General features: G+C 38.9%; 1 protein-coding gene across 2 annotated transcripts in view; it reads right to left on the bottom strand.

Annotated features, from left to right (window-relative positions):
• Positions 1–457: 457 nt before the first annotated feature.
• The window catches only part of TRANK1 (tetratricopeptide repeat and ankyrin repeat containing 1), a 54,994-nt gene continuing 36,338 nt past the window's right edge, over positions 458–19,113 (bottom strand). For both annotated transcript variants that reach the window (XM_065629131.1, XM_065629130.1), the window contains exons 16-24: positions 18,474–18,614; positions 17,632–17,788; positions 16,371–16,459; positions 12,020–12,123; positions 9,800–9,932; positions 8,768–8,913; positions 3,962–7,020; positions 2,211–2,312; positions 458–1,200 (exon numbers count right to left, since the gene is read on the bottom strand). In XM_065629131.1, coding sequence (XP_065485203.1) covers positions 1,091–1,200; positions 2,211–2,312; positions 3,962–7,020; positions 8,768–8,913; positions 9,800–9,932; positions 12,020–12,123; positions 16,371–16,459; positions 17,632–17,788; positions 18,474–18,614 — 4,041 coding nt within the window. In that variant the 3' untranslated portion in view covers positions 458–1,090. The remainder of the gene's footprint in view (positions 1,201–2,210; positions 2,313–3,961; positions 7,021–8,767; positions 8,914–9,799; positions 9,933–12,019; positions 12,124–16,370; positions 16,460–17,631; positions 17,789–18,473; positions 18,615–19,113) is intronic.

Below are 19,113 nucleotides of genomic sequence, written 5' to 3'. Positions count from 1 at the left end.
TGGCAAAAGGTAATTATTGAAACAATTTGTTATGTATACAAAGTGGCTGCCTTTTCAAGACAAAAATATTTTAACAACTAAATAATACTCTAATTAATTACGTTTAACATTCAAATGCATTAATTTAAAATGTTTCCAAAGGAGACTACAGAATGTTGGAGACATTGAAATCCCAGAAGTAAAACAGAATCAGTATCAACTGATACTCTGGACCCAACTTGTACATCTCCTTCATGCAGTCAAGTCACATACGGCTTTCAGAAAGCATGCAAAAAATAAGACAAGATCAAGTGATTTTAAAAATCTTACAGAATTTATAAAAACATTATTATACATTACAAAAAGCCTTTTGTCAATTAAAATTACAAAACACTTAAAATGTGTAATACTCTTTTAAAGAAATATTATCTCTTTTTCAATATGTACAGGTAACAGTTTATATCAAAACTTGATCAAATAGAAGACATATAATATATAACTTTCATATCTAATTAGAAGTATTCACACTGTCAAAAATATGAATGTGTTTAGAAATTACTGTTCTTGTATATAAAAATAGAAAAGAGAGATACTGCAAGTGCCTCACCCAAAGACTCAAAATTTTCCAAATATAGGATGACTCAGAACACAGCCGATTTACAATGGTAACCTAAAAACACTGATTAAAACCTCTTTAAATCAGAGAAACTATTCTTCTATTAATCTGAGTATTCCAGCTCAGAAGAATTATGATGTAATTTAACAGGGAAGAAGAAGAATTAGAAGACTGAGTGGAAAAATACCCCTAATAGGAGGCAGAAACATTATTTTTTCCTACTTGTTTTTTTTCTTTGGCTTTTCGTTACTTTCAAGCTACCACATAGATTTGAAAGGAAATTTATCCTGTCACAGGTTTTAACAACTACATCATCAGTACATAGGTAATTATTCTGACACAAGTGATTAAAAACCCAACAGCATAAGTTGCTCTTTTTTCTTCAGATTGTTCTCATTTCTGACCCCATCCCTCTCTTCTTCTTTTTAACATTTTTTTAAATTCTAAAATTACATTGGTGAGGATAGAAAAGCCACCTGCATATTTTTCTAATTATTATTTTCCACATCTTCCTTTTTTTCTTGAGAGTTTTTTATAGACGAGTTCTTCAAAAGCCATGCTTTCATCTTCCACTTTATTTTCCAAGTCTCTATCATGCACAAAGCCTATATTAAAAACAAGAAATTAATGCAAAATGGAAAACCACAAGAACTTTTCCTTTTAATAGTATGACAAGCTATGTCATTGCTATTTTATATGCCAGCAATATACCCTCATATAATCATGTTTAAGAAGTACTGGGCTTAATATGACGATGTCCTTAAGAGTTCCGCTAGGAAGCGGAGACTGCTAAGCCACTTGCTGCACTAGTAATTAATTTTTACACTGAAAATCCCTTTCTATTGTTATTGTTTTTGCCTTTAAGAAGTATGCCTCTCTTCCCTCAAGATTCAGTTTCAGCAGACAATACATTTGCTTACTGACTTCAAAGACAGACTATAATACTGCTTGTGAGACACTGAGAGCACTTCCATGTAGTCTTATTAACTAGATCTTTCTTGGAATAGGAGAGTGTAAAACAAGGCTTTATCACAATCAAATTTTCTAAAATACAGCTACTTTAATGCTTTACATGTAGCGCAATTTGTAAGCCTGATCACTTCATTGCTGCCTTTTAATGTGATTGCTCCAATCCCACCACCTAAATATGTTCTTAAACCTAAACACACAAGTAGGAACAATGAAGTCTTAAATTCGTCCTCAGAAGTCTGTGATGCAATAGACTGTATCAGTGTATGTTACTTTCGATATGAAACCAAGCGAAATGGAAGTGAGAACAAAAGAAAACCAACCGCGTATCATATTTTTCCACAGAAACCTTAAAAGCAAGCTAAGGATTAGATTTGTTAGGAAGCTGGTTTCCAAGAACTTGGATCCACACTGCCCATAAATGCACTGCTGCACTAGAGTTAAGGAACAGCACTGCCTTGCTGGTGAAGATGAAGATGGCTCCTCTTCAATCTCCCTGCCCTACGGAGGTGCCCGTTTCTTGTTGCCTAGAGGGTAAGTGAATATTCGCAACACTGCTGACTTTGAGACTGAAGTGATGCTAAGAGACCATCACAGAACAGCGTCCTCTACGGGGCACAGAAAAGTCCATAATTTGAAAACATACCTTCTTCTTTTATCCTATGAGAGTCCATTTTCTTCAACCACTTACGAGCCTCATCAACGGTGGCAACCAATTTGTTGGCAAGTTTGGTTATTATTTCTTCAGCTGAAATGGAGCACAATTAACATTCTGTAAGAACACTAGCTAAGAGATGGACAGCAGCTAAAAGCCAAGCACAAAATGAAGTTACACAGAGCTGTGCTCTATAATGATGCTGGAAAGCAAGAAGTCTGAGTCACCAGTGATCTCACGTGCAGGCAAATGGGGATGAAAATGCTGTATGTGTTACTCCCCATTCCAGTCAATATTCCTAGCACTATCAGAGGAGAGGCTCTCCACCCTTGTGCTGTCCCTTTTAAGGTATACCTGAAACTTCTGAAAACATTCTGGTTTATTTAGGTGAACCTGCTTTAGCAGGTGGGTTGGACTAGATGATCTTCAGAGGTCCCTTCCAACCCCAACCACTCTGTGATTCTGTGATCTATTTTGGGGTATTCGAGTTCCTGGCTTTCATTATCCCTCTGAAATTAAACAAGTCAAAGTAAAACACGGACCCAAGATGTTGCAGTCCTTGCTTAACTGCACCATTAAGGACTTGAAAAATGCTTGTTACAAAGTGAGGGAAAACGAATCTCAAAGACAAATAATTTCTGTAAATATATTTTCACTGAGTGGAAGAACAAGGTAACATTCATCAAACAATTGTCATAAGAAAATCAACTATTACCTAATTAAGCCTATGACATATATAATATTCATCACTATCATGGTTCATTGAGCAGAAAGCCAACTAAATAATATGCAAAACTTTATGGACTTCATCCATATGTAAAAGCTTTCCACAAGGAGCAAATATAAAGCTTACACATGAAGACCACAACCTAACTCTTAGTTACAAATTTAATGCATTTCACTGATCAGAGCTGATGAACATATCAAATATTACAGTTTTTCATTACTGTCAGACATCACAGGTAAAGTGACAACTTGACAGGGTTGGTGGATTTCTACAACTAAAGCCAATAACAATGTTTTGATTTAAGTTGTCACTTTCCCACATCAGTTACCCCAAACAATTTTGCTCCTAGGCTACTCATACAGCGATTCAATTTTGCTTTCAAAAATCAGCATAGAATAATGCTTGATGCATATGAGGAAAAAATAAATCAAATATCAAAATACGTACCTCTTAAGTACCACAATTTACTGAACTTTATAATACCAGGGTTGACTTTGAGTGCCTGACACCCTACAGATTTGTAGTTGAGTATCCACTTTTGTTCAGCCCTAGCAAAATTACAAGTTCAAAGGCAGACCATTCAGAAGTATCCTTAGCCAAAGATTCCAAGTACTCCTGACACTCTGCCCCTGCATATCCAAATTACTACGGCTGGCAGAACTAAATAAGTAGGAAATAGTACGAAAATCAGTAAATATTATCTGGTCTAATGTAACAGGCTGCCATAAGACTGTACAAATTCAGAGAACACTGCACACCTGATCATGTAGTTAAAATTCACCACTATTCACTTCACCTGTACTATGTGATGTTTACTTTGTGTTTGGAAGAGGTGAGAATATATTTTTTAATATTTTCAGCTGTCTCAGTTCCTCTTTTCCTCAGCTACCTGAAATACCTGCAAATACCCTTCTATTGACGACATTAAGATTTTCAAATGGAGCTTTGTCAGGTGGAGAAGTTTGGCCACAGATAACTTATTAAATTGTTTGAGGTAAAACTGGAAAGGTCCTACCTTTAGCCCAGTCTTTTCTCTCATAGATTTCCTCTACTGCATCTGAAATCTTCTTAATATTCTCTTTGATTTTTCTCTGGCGTAAGTTGGAACCCTCTTTATATGCTGAGCGGTCTCGGGTGTAAGTCTTCTCTGTAACAGCTTCCACTACTTCCAGTCCGTCATATATTATTGGATCTATCTTTCTTCTGAAAAAGTCAGCATAGTATTTGTAGGCAGCATTATTCTTTCTGTGTTCATCTGTGTTTCTGTGCTCTGTGTAAGCCTCACTGGCCACAGAAGTTGCATTTCCTTCTGCATGCAACTTTTCTTCCCCACTGATCTCCGTTGGTGTCACAGCTTCTGAAGTGTCCGGCTCCACGTTTTCTGATCGGCTGAAATAGTTCTCAGAGCTCTGGATGAACCTGACTCCACAGAGGTCACACTGGGTTTGGTCAATATCTGCTTTTTTGAAGATCTCTGATAAAAATTCCTCTCCTTCCATTGCAACAGGTTCAGCTTTGGAGCAAGCCTTCCTTTTCCACTTCATGCACAGAGAAACGAAATGGAAGACACGACGCAGCTGGCGTTGAGCAGACGCTTTCTGCTCTTGCTTCTGTTGCTTGCTGAGTGCAATGACTTCCAGGGGATCCTTTTGGTCCTCTAAGCAATGAACCCTTTCAAGTTCTTTTTCCAGCTCATCGGCGTATTCTGTCTTATCCAAAGAGGTCACAAACCTGTCAAGGTTTATGGTTTCATACAGGATGCCCCGTATGGGTGGGTGCCCCTGAGTGTACGTAGAGTCCCACTTCCACCGGCAGTCCACCAAGTACTCTGCATCTCGCTCTTTCAGAAGCTCTTGCAGGCCTACAGCGATTTCTCTTACATGTGTAGCATCACTCACTTGTTCCACAACCCTTAGCAATCTTTCAGGCACTTTAGAGGGAGAGTCTTTTCTCATTGAGTTCAGCATTGCCTTGATTTCGGGAAAGTGGTGACATAAGTGGGATCTATATTTAGAATTCTGCACCTGGTCGGCATTCAGTAACATCACTAAGCACAGCACTACAGTCCGCTCAGCCTCCCCTGAAGTTATGCAGTCAGGATCCTGGAAAGCATCCAGAAGGACATTGAACATTCCATGAACTCCACACAAAACATTTGCTAGATAACAGACATGAAACATGAAATTCTGTACAGCTACATATGGGTCCTTTGGTCTGTACTCCTGTATGATAGAAAATGTGTCTCGAAGTTCTTTGTTATGGTCCTTGCTTCTGAACAAAAACTCCCAGTAATGAAGAAGAGCAATGTAACTCTTTGGAAAGCAGAGAGTAATGTTCTTGGACAGACGCATCAGGACAGCACAACAAAGAATATACTGGAATTCCAACAACATCACCGTATTTCCTATGCTTGGAATCAGGTATCTCGTGCATTTCTTGACCAGGACATTCATAAAACGGAAAAAAAACCTTTTACAGTTTTCCGGGTTCTTATGAACATAGAATTGCTCAAGTGAATTTTCAAGAAGTCGGAAGAAGCACAAGTGTGTTTTCCCTGCATTTTCATCATTTTTGTCAGGTAGCAACATACCATGTCTGCCCTCTATTCCTTTGGCCTTTCCTCCTCGGCCTTTACTCTTTACTAGAACAAAGTTTAGCTCTTTGCTATAATCATCCTCTTCCTTAGAAAGAAGTTTCTCAAGCTCTTCAGGATATCCTGAAGATAAGATGAAAACCTGCATGGCACTTAGCCACAAGTCAGTTGATTCTCTTCTGGCTGCAGCGTCTTCATTTTTAAACTTAAATGTGATGTACTCCTTCAACAGCGCTCTACAGGGTTTGGAAGGAATGTTACTGAACTCCAGTGTTTCTTTGCATGCCTTTGGGTTCTCAGACAGGATTCTCAAATGAAAATGATTAGGAAAAAACATTTGTAGGAGGGCTCTACACGATGCATATTTGTCAGCAGTCAAAATGTCATCAAAGCTTTTGCACTGATTCAGTAGCTCTTTAGGGAAAGTGCGTGTGGCTTCCAACAGCAGTCCGTTTATTGCTACCAGATGCATTTTACACTGAAATATTGTCTTTGCTTCATGACGCAACAAGGGCCTATGGTAATTCTCACAGGTTTTATCGTCACAGTTCAAGCCAGCAATGAACTTCATACAAATATCAGGGTAATGCTTGTTCAGTAACTCATGGCTGATAGAGCACAATCTGCTTAACAAGTGCTGATTCAAAGCTGATTTTACCTCCTCTGTGCTTACTGAGAAATCACCTTTTGTCTTCTTCTCTTTTAGACTTGGCTTGTCTGACAAAAACTTGAGAATGGGTTCAGCTTCATTTTGAGACACCTGGCAACTGTCACCTGTTGGGACAATCCCAAAATAGGCAAAGCATGACTTCACTATATCTTTCTCCACATTGGTGGCTGCTTTCTTCAAACCCCTAACTAGGCTCAGAAGAGCCATTAAGCCACGCGGTGCCATGAAGAGGATGTTCTGGCTAGGAGTGCTGCAGCGAGACAATGCAAAGAGAGCTTCCACTGCACCAGCAGAATGATTCAGAGATAGGAACTGACAGTACGCGCTGCTCAGCCTGACGAAGTCTCCCTTCAGAGCTCCCTGCAAAAACACAGCCTCAGCAATGCCAGACTTCTGCCCAGTTTGTTCACAAAGTTCCAGGGCTTCTCTTAGGATGACCTCCATGTCTGCCAGGTCCGATTCCGAACAGCGAGTCACACCAGCACGTGCTGCCGCAAGCAAACACGACGCACGAAACTCTTTTATAGCTGTGAGGTTGGCTGCTTCCAGAGCAAACCCATGTTGTTTCATTAACTTGGCAGCTTCTTCCTCTCGACCTTCCCTTTTCAATAAGTCTGCTGTTTGGCGCAAGCATCCGCGAGATTTCAGAAACTCAAGCTGATCCTCTGTATCAAGTTTCGAAAGGACTTGCATCATTTCCTCGGTTCTGTTCATACTCAGGTACTTTGCAGCTGCTTCCAAATACAACTGATTTGCGGTACATGAGAGTTTGGAAACCATTTGTCCTTTTGTATTTAACATCTCTTCATATCTGAAATAATAGATGCACCAATTTACTACCACAGGTGACCAATCTAGATTAAAAAACCCCACGTTTTTTAAAAGCCTCCAAAAAATTAAACAAATAGCTGCTTCCAGAAGCCCTTCCTTCAAAAAGACCAACTATTTCAAGTGATTTGTCTTTCATGCGAAAAACAATCACATCATCTTAAAAGATCTACAGAAAGAGTTTAGTTACAACATAAGGCAAGATCATTAAAACTTCTGGTACAAACAAGTCACAAGTTTTACAGCATTAGTGAATCTTTCTCCATGCTGTCAAATCACTCTACAAATTATTTAATCACATTTTGCCAGTGATAATCTTTATTTATGAAAGTAAGCCTCAATATGGAATGGTTGTTTACATGAATGGAAGCCAGAATGAAATAAATCAGAATTTCAATGAATTCTCCACAGGCTGATATAAATAATATTATGTAAAAATTTCCATAAACCAATCAGTTTAGAGAAATGTATCATTTCTCTTGTATGTACCTACACATACTTGGCTGCTTAATAAGTGCCTGAGCAAAGTACCTTGTTGCATTTCTCAAAACATGCACTTTAAACCACTCAATTATTAATTATTATTTTAATAATTCTGTATCAGCCAATATCTCCCTAAGCCAGTCTTGTAAAAGTATTCTCTCCTGCGTGCTGAGAATAAATAATTTTTTTCCTGATGGGTGAGTAAATTATCATTAGCCTTTCATTATCACCTTTTTTCATTATAAACGTGGGAGTACAGATTTCTGTACCTAGGCTGATGAACTTGCATGAATGATTTGGGGAGGCTGATTTTAAAAAATCATTAGTTGGTAAGGTGACTTTAATGCTTGAACTTTTTCATCAGACTATCTCTACATATTAAACAAGCTTTAGCCCTTTAAAAAAGTTGCCATTTTTAAAGGTACATCACAAAGGATTTCAGTGAAGGTGTGTGACTGTAGGCCTTGCTAGAATTCTAATTGTTATATGTATTTCTTTAAAAGCCACCAATCAATTTAGGTACAAAGAAAGGTGTGGCAAATAAATGAACTGTTTATGCAAGAATGTGCTGAGGACGTCACAGGGATGGTGCCAGATGCAAAGTTCTCTCAAAATGATACTAATAAAATCAGTTTATCAAGCACAGGGCAAAGCAGTTCTTAACTGCCCCAGCCAGGACAGGGGAGATGGAAAAGTTCATCTCGGGGACTGGGACCAAGAATCTGTTAAGAGCGGTGGCACAAGCTGGTCATTCAAATCACTATTATTTGCTCTAAGTTAGAGATTTGGGGAGACAAACAATTCATTTGCTACGACTGCTGCATTATATACCACACATCTAATGGTTATACTCTTACAGAAGTCAGTGACTAAGTGGTTAAATCCATCACTATTTCACACTTAAAAAAGAAGTATTTAATACTTCTATTAAATGTTTTTGTCATATTTACCATCAGAACCTAGTTCAGAGGACTGGCTGAAGGAGCACCTAAATGACATGTAATAAAGACTGGAAAAAATTCTGAGGAAAATGAAGCTAGTCACTGCTCCAGCTGTGAATGTGGTAGAATGCTTTCACCATGTTATCATTACCCAAGTGAGAATTTTGACAAAGTTAATTCAACTTCATATAAAACAAAGTCACGAGGCAAAACTCTTGTGAAAATTTTATGGTGAGCTAGCTGTATTATATTGAATTTGGAAATGGAAAAGATAATTATACTTCAGTATCATCTTGGAAGACATACCTTTCAACTGCCTTTGCTGCTTCTTCATAAAGTTCTTCCTGACAGTACATTTTAACTGCCAGATCAAACTCCTCAATTTGTTCATAACATTCAGATGCTTCTTTATAGCACTGGCTTTTCTGATAGTAAACTGCAGCATCTTTCATCTGCAATGCAGAAGGCAGTAATGAAACTGAAGTGCTCCAAACAGTCAAAACTACATGAATAGAATAAATTTAGTAATTCCATCATGTGTCTCATAGAGAAGAACACTTTAGTAAAATGTAATTAAAATATCTGAATGTAATCAAATACATATTAATGCCACCATCATTAAAACTGAACATATTTTTTAAAAATTTCAAAATATTTGTGCTTGAAAAACTAGAACGTAAAATTAAAGGTATTATACAGGATTTCCAATGCACTTTTTATTTGCCCAGCTCTGCCTGCTACGAAAAAACACCACACAGACTACTGTTGACTTGCAAATTTCTCAGAATCAACAGGATTAAATTAAAACAGTTATGGATGCAGAATGGGAAGTTGTAACTTAAACTTCGAATATTTGGGAACAATTACTTTACACTCTTCTAGTGGAAATGCACTGCAAATAAAAAATGTTAAACATCCTCACACGCTTAGAAAATTGTTAGTACATTACTTAATCCTTGCAAGTTTCAAGGTTCCATTTAGATGGCTGTAATCAGTGAAGTTTCAGTATCAGAGTATTGAATGAAGTAACAGCTTAATTTTCATTAAATGAGTCATTAATTAATTTCTGACTGCAAAGCAAAAATGACTGATGGTGACATTTGAGGAAAGACAAAGAAATAAACCTAGACTGCATAATTGCATCATTATCCTCTTCATCCTCTTCTGGCTACTCTGTGACAAATGCTTCCTCTTAAAAGGCCCAGCTTAAAGGGCTGGTTTAGTTCAGCTAGTACAATTTCACAGAAAAATACTATTACCTTATGACTAATATGAGGGGGAAAATAGCTGTAGGAAAAGGAAAGTGACAAGGAGAGGACAGTTTAGAGGATTTAATACCTTTCCTAACTTTTTACACAGTTCTGCACAAAGCCGGAGCTCCTTTGATTGAAACAGACACTTTAGTGACAGTATTGGTTCTCCACATTCCAAATAAGTTTTAGCCAATGTCATATATTCCATCTGTTTTTCCCTGTAGAAGGTAAGAGAAAATAACCAATGACATCCAAATTAAGTTTAGGATCACATGGTCTGTCACTGAATCCAACCAACGCTGACATCCTGTGTTCTTCTTCACATATAACCTTATGAGGTATTACCTTACAATTAGTCATATTTTGGGCTGACACTGTTCTGTCCAAAGTCTGTTCCAGAACCTCAGAACCTCACTGCTCTGGCAGGAAAAAGCTTTTTGTTTTTTTTTCTTTAAATTCTCAAACTAAGTACACTAGTTTATTTTTGTGCTCCTTCTCTCTTCTAGCTTAACTTGCCATGAAAGACAACAATCAAATTTGTTCTCAGCCTTTGTTCTGTACAACTAAACAAGCCCAGCCTTTCTGGTATCATCACAGCATGCCTATTTTCCTCCCAGATCTAGTCTGAATTCATCATTCTTAAGCCTGGAGGATCAGAACCATACAGAGAATTTCATATTATAGACCATACAGGAATCTTACTTATTCTTTGTACACCAGCACTAATATCACTACTAAAAAAAAAAAAAAAGTCACTTTCACGGTTGCATTATTACATACGTTCTGTCAACTTAACATATCTTAATATATCCAATTTCTTCTCAAATTTTATCCAGTTAACAAGCAGTCAAGCTCACATTTTTCAGTCCCATCGGCTAATTCTCTATGATCACAAAATTTTATGAGTAATCTTATACTTCCAGCTAGAGCCACTAATATAAAAGAGGTAACTAAAAAAAGTAAAACCTTGATTAAATCCAGTCATAACATTTCTCCAGACCTTCCTCCTTCAGCGTTAGCTTCCTCTGCTCTAGTCATTCCTTACCCACTCTGATAGTTTTCAGCCTCCCCAGCATGAACAGGAATTAATTCACTTCGTTCTAGAGTCCTCCCCACGAAATTTTGTCCTGTTTTATTTGAGACAAGTCCCAAACAGTTTTCCAGCCTCTTCAGGAAACTCCAAACTTCCTCCCCTGAGCTATTTTGCCCAGCTGACAGCACGAAGTAAATGAGCCATCTCAAAATCTGTCCCTTTAAAACTGCCCTTTGGTTCAGACCCAGTTCTGCTTATTTAGTTTAGATTGATTCTAACACTAATTTCACCTCAAAGCACACTTTTTGTTAGTGGCTTTTCTCCCCAACTGTACAGCACCGTTCCTTCTTATTAAGTGAATATGCAGTGGGATTATCTGGAGTTGAGCACTGCTGATGCTGCACCTTGAATAAATACTGTGTTCAGTTTTGGGCCCCTCATCAGAAGGACACTGAGATACTAGAGAGTGCAGAGGAGGGTGACAAAGCTGGTGAGGGGCCTGGAGGACAAGTTTGATGAGGAGCAGCTGAGGGAACTGGGGCTGTTTAGCCTGGAGAAAAGGAGGCTGAGGGGAGACCTTATCCCTCTGTACAACTACCTGAAAGGAGGTTGTAGCATGGAGGGTGTTGGTCTCTTCTCCCAAGTAGCAAGTGATAGGATGAGAGGAAATGGCCTCAAGTTGTGCCGGGGGAGGTTGAGATTGGATATTAGGAAAAAATTCTTCATGGAAAGGGTTGTCAGGCATTGGACCAGGCTGCCCAGGGAAGTGGTGGAGTCACCATCCCTGGAGGTGTTTAAAAGGTGTTTAGACGAGGTTCTTAGGGACATGGTTTAGTGCTAGAGTTAGGTTAGGTTATAGTTGGACTCAATAATCCTGAGGGTTTCTTCCACCTGAAATGATTCTCTGATTCTATATGCTCTTCTATCTATATCTAAGAATATAAAGTCTCTTGAGCACATACTGTTGCCTTTCTCTCACATAACCAGTGAGCCCTTTCAATGGCCACATGTGGTTTTGACAGCCCATGGCGTACAACTGCTTCCACTATATCCCAAACGGAGCAGTGCCCCAGGTCCTGTTGGAGCTGTGCCAGACTTCCCAATTTCTTAAATCTTTTGCCACCCCCACACAAAGACGTGAAGACATATCACCCATGTGGTTCTCTGATGTCTCCAGTCCAGTTCCACAACTGTGGTGGGAATCTCTCCCTACACACACCCATGAGGTCTGGTGCTGCAGAATGACACTTGCTCTTTTGCATTTACACTTACCTGGGGCTGCTTTTCTTTGAGTGCACTTTGAGAACAGCATCATGTGCCAGGGCCAGTTTTGACTTCTCAGCTGCTCCTCCCTTTTGGTAACATTTGGCTGCCACCTGAAGTGAAATCACACACAGCATTCACAAATGTGCACCCAGCCCATGGCTTATCACATAAAAGCAATACTCAGTTTTACAGTCACTGTAATGAAAAACAGAAAGACTGGCAGGGTGCCTAGAAGAAGGAAAAGGTAAAACATTACAGTGTTTTTTTAGGACAAAAAGGAAAACTTTGAAGTCAGTCCACATGTGACTAGCACAATTAGAATTTTAATTACGATGTTTTTACATGGAAGTAGTGAAAGCAAAATCCCTGCTAGGCTGATGGAACAAATAGCACATGCAATTTGAATGATGGCCAAACCATTAATTGATAAGTCACCAGTCATCTGCCACATAAATTCTATTAATAGAAGTTAGGAAAACCAATGTGTGCAAAGTTAAAACCTAAAAGCATGGAACATTTATTCATGCTTTTACCATAACAGGCCCTTTCTGTGGTAAGCTAAAGAGAAACAACAGGAGTCACTATGTTCCTAGCAAGGTTTGCTTCATTATCACCTCACTTATTCTGCAACACCATTATTATTTCTTTATTCTATCAAGTAATTTAGTATTTGCTTGTGTTTGGAAATTGCACATTGTAAGCCATTCTTAGAACTGCCATATTCAACAGACAATTTCTTCTTAATGTAGCAATGATAAGCAAAGATCAGGGTTATAAAGAAAGAAGAAGAGCAGATAATACAGCTAATAAATTCCAGATTTCAAGATGAAATTCCTTCAGCTGTGTGGTTTTTATCCAAACACTTTTCTGTCTATTTAGAAAACTGCCTTTTTTTTTTTTTCAAGGGAAGATAAAGACTGTCTGTATAGTGGCAACTAATTATTTTGATTTTTGCCTTGTTCTAAATATCTATTTACCCTATAAAAATTATATGTTGCTAGCAACAAAAAATGGAAGCTTTCCTTCTGTCATCATCAAAAAAGTATCCCAATATTTTATTCATAGGATCATAGAATATCTCAAGTTGGAAGGGACTCATAAGGATCATCATGTTCAACTCCCTGCTTCTCACAGGACTACCTAAAACGAAACCATTTGGCTAGGTGCTCCTTGAACTCTGTCAGGCTTGGTGCTGTGACCACTTCCCTGGGGAGCCTGTTCAGTGACCGACCACCCTTTCAGTGAAGAACCTTTTCCTAATATTGAATGTGAACTTCCCCTGACACAGTTTCATTCCATTTGCTCATGTCCTATCTCTGGTCACCCCTTCCACTGCCTGCCTTGAGGAAGTTGTAGACTGCCATGAGGTCACCTCTCAGCCTTCTCTTCTCCAAGCTCAACCAGCCAAGTGACCTCAGCTGCTCCTCATAAGTCATGCCTTTGAGACCTTTCACCATGGTGGTCACCCTCCTCTGGACCCTCTCCAATAGTCTGATGTCCTTCTTACATTGAGGCACCCAAAACTGCACACAGCGCTCCAGGTGAGGCCGCAGCAGTGCAGAGCAGAGCGGGACAATCACCTCCCTCAACCAGCTGGCAATGCTGTGCTTGGTGCACCCCAGGGCACGGTCGGCCCTTTTTGCTGCCACTGTGGGCTCATGTTCAACTTGCCATCAAGCCAGATCCCCAGATCTCTTTCCACTGGGCTGCTCTCCAGCCTCTTGTGCCCCAATTTGTACCTATAACCAAGATTACCCTGCCATAGGTGCAGAATCTGGTACTTGCTTTGGTTACTTTTCATACGGTTGGTGATTGCCCAGCTCTCTAGTCCATCCAGGTCTCTCTGTAAGCCTGCTCTACCCTCAATGGAATCCACAGCTCCTCCTAGTTGAGTATTGTTGGCAAACTCACTTAATGTATACTCAATTCCTATGTCCAGATCATTTATAAAAACATTAAAGAGCACTAGCCCTAAAATTGAGCCCTGGGGAACTCCACTGGTGACTGGCCAACAGCCTGATATAACCCCATTTACTATAACTCTTTGAGCCTGACCCCTCAGCTAATTGCTCACCCAACGTATTGTGGACATGTTTAGTTGTGTGCTGGACATTTTGTCTGGAAGGATACTGTGGAGACAGTATCAAAAGCTTTGCTAAAATCCCAAACCACCATATCTACTGGCTTCCCTTGGTCAACTATATGGGTGATCTTGTTATAAAAGGAAATTAAGTTTGTTAAGCAGGACTCTCCCCTTGTGAATCCATGCTGGCTGTGACCAATGACAGCATTACCTCTCGGGTGATTTTCAGTAACTCCCAGAATAACCTCCTCCACAATTTTAACTGGCACTAAAGTGAGACTGACAGGCCTGTAATTACCAGGATCTTCCTTCTTACTCTTCTTGAAAACTGGGACATTTGCCAGCTTCCAGTCAACTGGGACCTCTACAGACTCCCAACACCATTGAAAAATAATGGAGAAGTCCTGCAATAAAATCAGCCAGCTCTTTCAGTACACTGGAACGAATCACATCGGGTCCCATAGACTTAGGCACATCCAGCTGGAGCAGCAAGTGTTAAACAAGTTCAAAGTTGGCTGGGAATGTGTCATTCCCCCAGTCACAGTCTCCCAACACAAGGCTCTGGGGTTCCAGGGCCCATAATCAGTGTTAGCAACAGAGGCAAAGAAGACATTAAAGGTCTCTGCTTTGTCTATGCCCCAATTTGTGAGATGACTGACCTCATCATCTAATGGACTGATGTTATCTCTGATCCTCCTTTCACTGTTAAAATAAGCCCTTTTTGTTGTCCTTCACAGTGCTGGCCAGCTTGAATTCTAATCAAGCTTTGGCTGCACGAATTTTCTCCCTACAATGGCAAACGACATCTCTGTAATGGTCCTGTGTTGCCTGTCCTTACTTCCCATGTCTATACACTTTCTTTTTCTGTCTAAGTTCTAGAACAAGATCACTGCTCAGCCAAGCCAGCCCTCTGCCCCATTTGCTTGACTTCTAACACTTTGGAATTGCCTGCTCCTATACTCTTAAGAGATGGCTCTTAAAAAGTGATCAGTATTCATGGACCCCAAGACCTTCAAGTAAGATTCCCAGGGGACATGACTAACTAGCTTCTTCGGAAGCCCAAAGTCTGCTGTCCCCGTATTCAGGGTTAAAGTTTTCCTGGCAGTTTTTCTCCTACCCTGTTTTCCCAAAAATAAGACCTACCCTGAAAATAAGCCCTAGCATGATTTTTCAGGATGCTTGACATATAAGCCCTACTCAAAAAATAAGCCCTAGTTACAGTTCATTAAAAAAGTCAATTTCAATAGTGTCCAGGCAGCTATACATGTAAAAAAGTAAGCACCTTTTGGAGCAAAAATAGTATAAGACCCTGTCTTATTTTTGGGGAAACAGGGTATCACCAACAATCTGAAACAACTACTTCATGGTCACTGTGACCAAGACAGCCAGCAATCAATACTTTGCCCATGAGTCCCTCTGTGTTTACAAACAACAAATTTAGATGGGCACCTGCACCAATAAGTTATCTTCAATATGCTCCAGAAATTTCCTGGACTTTTTTGTGTCTGTTCTATGATATTCCCAGTTTATGTCTGGGAAGTTAAAATCACCCATAAGGACAAAGGCAGTTGATCTAGAGACTTCTCATAATTCCCTGTAGAATAATTGGTGGTGTTGTCCTGGCTGGATTTTGCTTCCATCCCATTAACTGTCATCCCATATCTGGACTGTATTAGCAATCAATTTAGGAAATAAAAGACTGTAAAGTCTCCATGTTCTTTAAATAGTAAGAGAACAAAATAATCATTTTGCTACTTTTTCTGCAGTTTTCTTAGTGCTCCCTTGGTTCTTACATGCTGTTCCCTTATGTGTATTTTGTATCCATCCCTAATTACTATTGAAAAACAACATAAAAAGGCTCTGAGATCATCACCCAAATGAATGTACTTCCAATAAATGTTTTCATTTTCCTACAGTAATGTGTAATTGTCAAGCACGTGGTTTAGATTCACAAATTACAGCAAATTCCAGTTGTTGCTAACAATAAATTTTTGAATAATCTTTCATTTGTGTACATTAAAATGTTTTTCCCTCGTCGGACTGCAAATTTATGAGTAGGGAATTGAAGATTACAGACAAAAGGCTTGCTCTCCCTGCTTACTTCTTGCAAGCTGTTTACAAGTAGTCTGTAGAAACCTACACAACTACAAACCACAAATAAGATAAACTGCTACAGAGCAACTGAAGGTTTACAGATAATTATATAGATGCAAAGAAAAAAAAATATTTCAGAATAGACAAGAATCCTTATTTCAGATAAACAGATGCTCCTACCTCCCAGAACTGATGTTTAGCATAGTAGTCTCCCTGTGCAATCCATTCTTCTGGAGTTGAAGTTTTAGCAAACATGCTGTCATCTAACTCTAGAAGGTTGGGGTAATCATTTTATGTTAGAATGGATAAACCACAGAAACCATTTATCAAGTACCAAAAACTAAGCATTAACATCTCATAATGTTCCTAACTCTTTATGATTTGAGTTCACACCAGTAATGGTAACTATGAGTTAATATATTTTATCCCTCTCAATCAGCACTGAAAATCAACAAGATTGGTTTGGTTTTGAAAGACCTTTAAAAATCATGCTTGTTTTTTGGACAAAACTTTGAGTAAATCCACTGTTTTTATAGAAACCGAATTCTTTCATTTGATGAAACTTTTTTCAGCTGGGATGGTTTTCTGTGAACAGCCTTCATTACTGTGCAGGTGTGACGGATGCACTCCTCCTGTTTGAACTAACCGAACTTTGATCCGGGCACAAGCTCACCAAGGAGGCCTAACCCAAGTAAATCCTACTGTGTGAGGCTACCAGTGAGAATACAGCACCAAAACAAAAAACAACAGTTTGCCTGGAGACTGGGCTGATAAGTGGCTGAAACTATATAAACACAGCAGAAAATGTGACTACAAATCAAACACTTTACGCTATAAATATCTGCAGCCATCAGGGTCCGTTGAGCAATCCCTCCCACAGCGGCTGGCTGAGCAGCCGTGATCTCCCCTTGAGTTGGGACATTTCTCAGGGTTACCCCTTGAGGCTGAGAAATTGCCCTTACCTGACGCCAGTCATCAACGGGATGGTGACATTTTTTGCATGCATGTAATATGGAAGATACATATAGCAAGCTTATGCGATAATCCTCATATCCCATACTAATTTTAAGTGTAGTAAATAGTATTGACCGCCAATCCATCATTTAGGTATGTATTTTACATACCTAAATTTACTGGTTAGTATTCAATTAACTACTAGATTGGATCTGTCTGAGTGATCTCTGACTCTTCCGCAACAGCAGGAAAATGTATACTAATGAATTAATAATGAAGTTATGTATTAACATATACAACTGATCTTTGGAGCCAAAAGAAATAAGACCCGCTGAAATCAGTGGAAATTTGCAAGGGCAGTTATCAATGCATACTGTTAGAGGGAACAAGGAATTTAACCGGCTTTATTACACAGCCTAAAAGCAAGAAAGCATAAGTAGGCTGTCCTGTCCGAAAGTCTTATAAGAAAGTTTTAGGATAACTTTACCTTTCTTTTCATCTGCTTTGACAACCTGAACAAATTCTCTTTTAATGAAATACTTAAAAGCTGGGCCCCGTTTATCACTGTCTTCATCAAAGATCCAAAGATTTACTCTGGCTCTTGTAATGGCAGTATACAACTGCTTTAATTCTCCATTCAGCATCTGAAGCAGAAGCGAAAAAAAAACGCAACACACCAAAAAAAACAAAACACCAGATGAGCTAGATTGTTAGAAAGATACATACTTTGCAAGTATAAGAAAACAGTGAACATATGCAGAATTAAAAATAAATAAGAAACTATCTTTAAGTAAGCAAATCTACATATTAAATATGTGATTTTCAATTACATAAAGCCACTGTACAGCTAATTTGCATGCAACTACTGCTACAGCAAATCTAGCAGCTGCAGGTGTGACAGTCCATTTTCCTTCTAATCACTTGCACATACAATTATTCATTTTTTACAATACAATCCTGAAAATATGACACTCACTGGATTCTAAAAAGTTTCCTTAATTTTAAGGCAGTGACACCGATCTGAAACCAGACTAAAGTAATACTAAATATCGCCAAGCTGATTTGCTTTAACCACAGCTGTTCTGCTAATATACATAAAAGTCTATTACATGTAGTTCTTGTTCTCTTATCAAATTTCACTTGCAAAAAACCTCTTATGTTTCAAAATCAAGATTATATTAATACAAATGTGAACAACAACCAAAAGATGAAGTAAGCTACATAAACACGGAACTAAAGGATCATAGGATTTCTTGAAGAAATTTCCCTACTTCTAAGATTTAAGAATTTAGTTTATCCTTCCAATTCCCAATGCTAAGAAAAACTCACCTTGTACATTTCTAAATTAAAAGGAGTTCTTTTCTGCACACCAGTAGCATCCTCTAAAGGCACTTCGACTAGCAATTTTCTTCCTACTTGCACATCTGAATCAGGAGTATAAGAAGAAATTATCTTCCATTCTTTGCTAGCCTAAAAAGTCAGGAGAATGAGGTTTACTTGTAAGAAGCAATCACTACTATCCACATATGCAAAAGATAAGGTCTTACATTGTGACTGACCAATGCACCCCCTCAGCTGAAGAAGGCTCAGAGGAGATGAGTGGAGAAAAACAACAACGACGACAATCTCAGGGAAGAATTTAAAGAGTAACCACCAATTTTCATCAAGAAAGCTGAAGTTCATCTCAGCACTAGTGGGATGAGAGGCTAATCTTTGAGATACACGTCTGTAGCAGGCAGCCATCAAGCCAAATAAACAACTTTCCCTAAAATACCTAGTACAGAGCAATGTCCTCCTGAGCTACCCAGACCAACATGGGGGAAAGTGAATATATGGTGCAGCCCAGCAGAGTGTGCAAAAAACTGAGCAACGACCAAAACAAACCTGGAAGAGTATGATTGGCTTGAGCCAGCTTCAAACTATGTATTACTTCCTGGGGACACCCAGCACCATGACTGTGGAGCATATA

Source organism: Caloenas nicobarica, chromosome 2 (genome assembly GCF_036013445.1).
Source record: "Caloenas nicobarica isolate bCalNic1 chromosome 2, bCalNic1.hap1, whole genome shotgun sequence".
NCBI classification, from domain to species: Eukaryota; Metazoa; Chordata; class Aves; order Columbiformes; family Columbidae; genus Caloenas; species Caloenas nicobarica.
The sequence above is the reverse complement of the archived record's forward strand: the minus strand, read 5'-3'. Positions and strand labels throughout refer to the sequence as shown.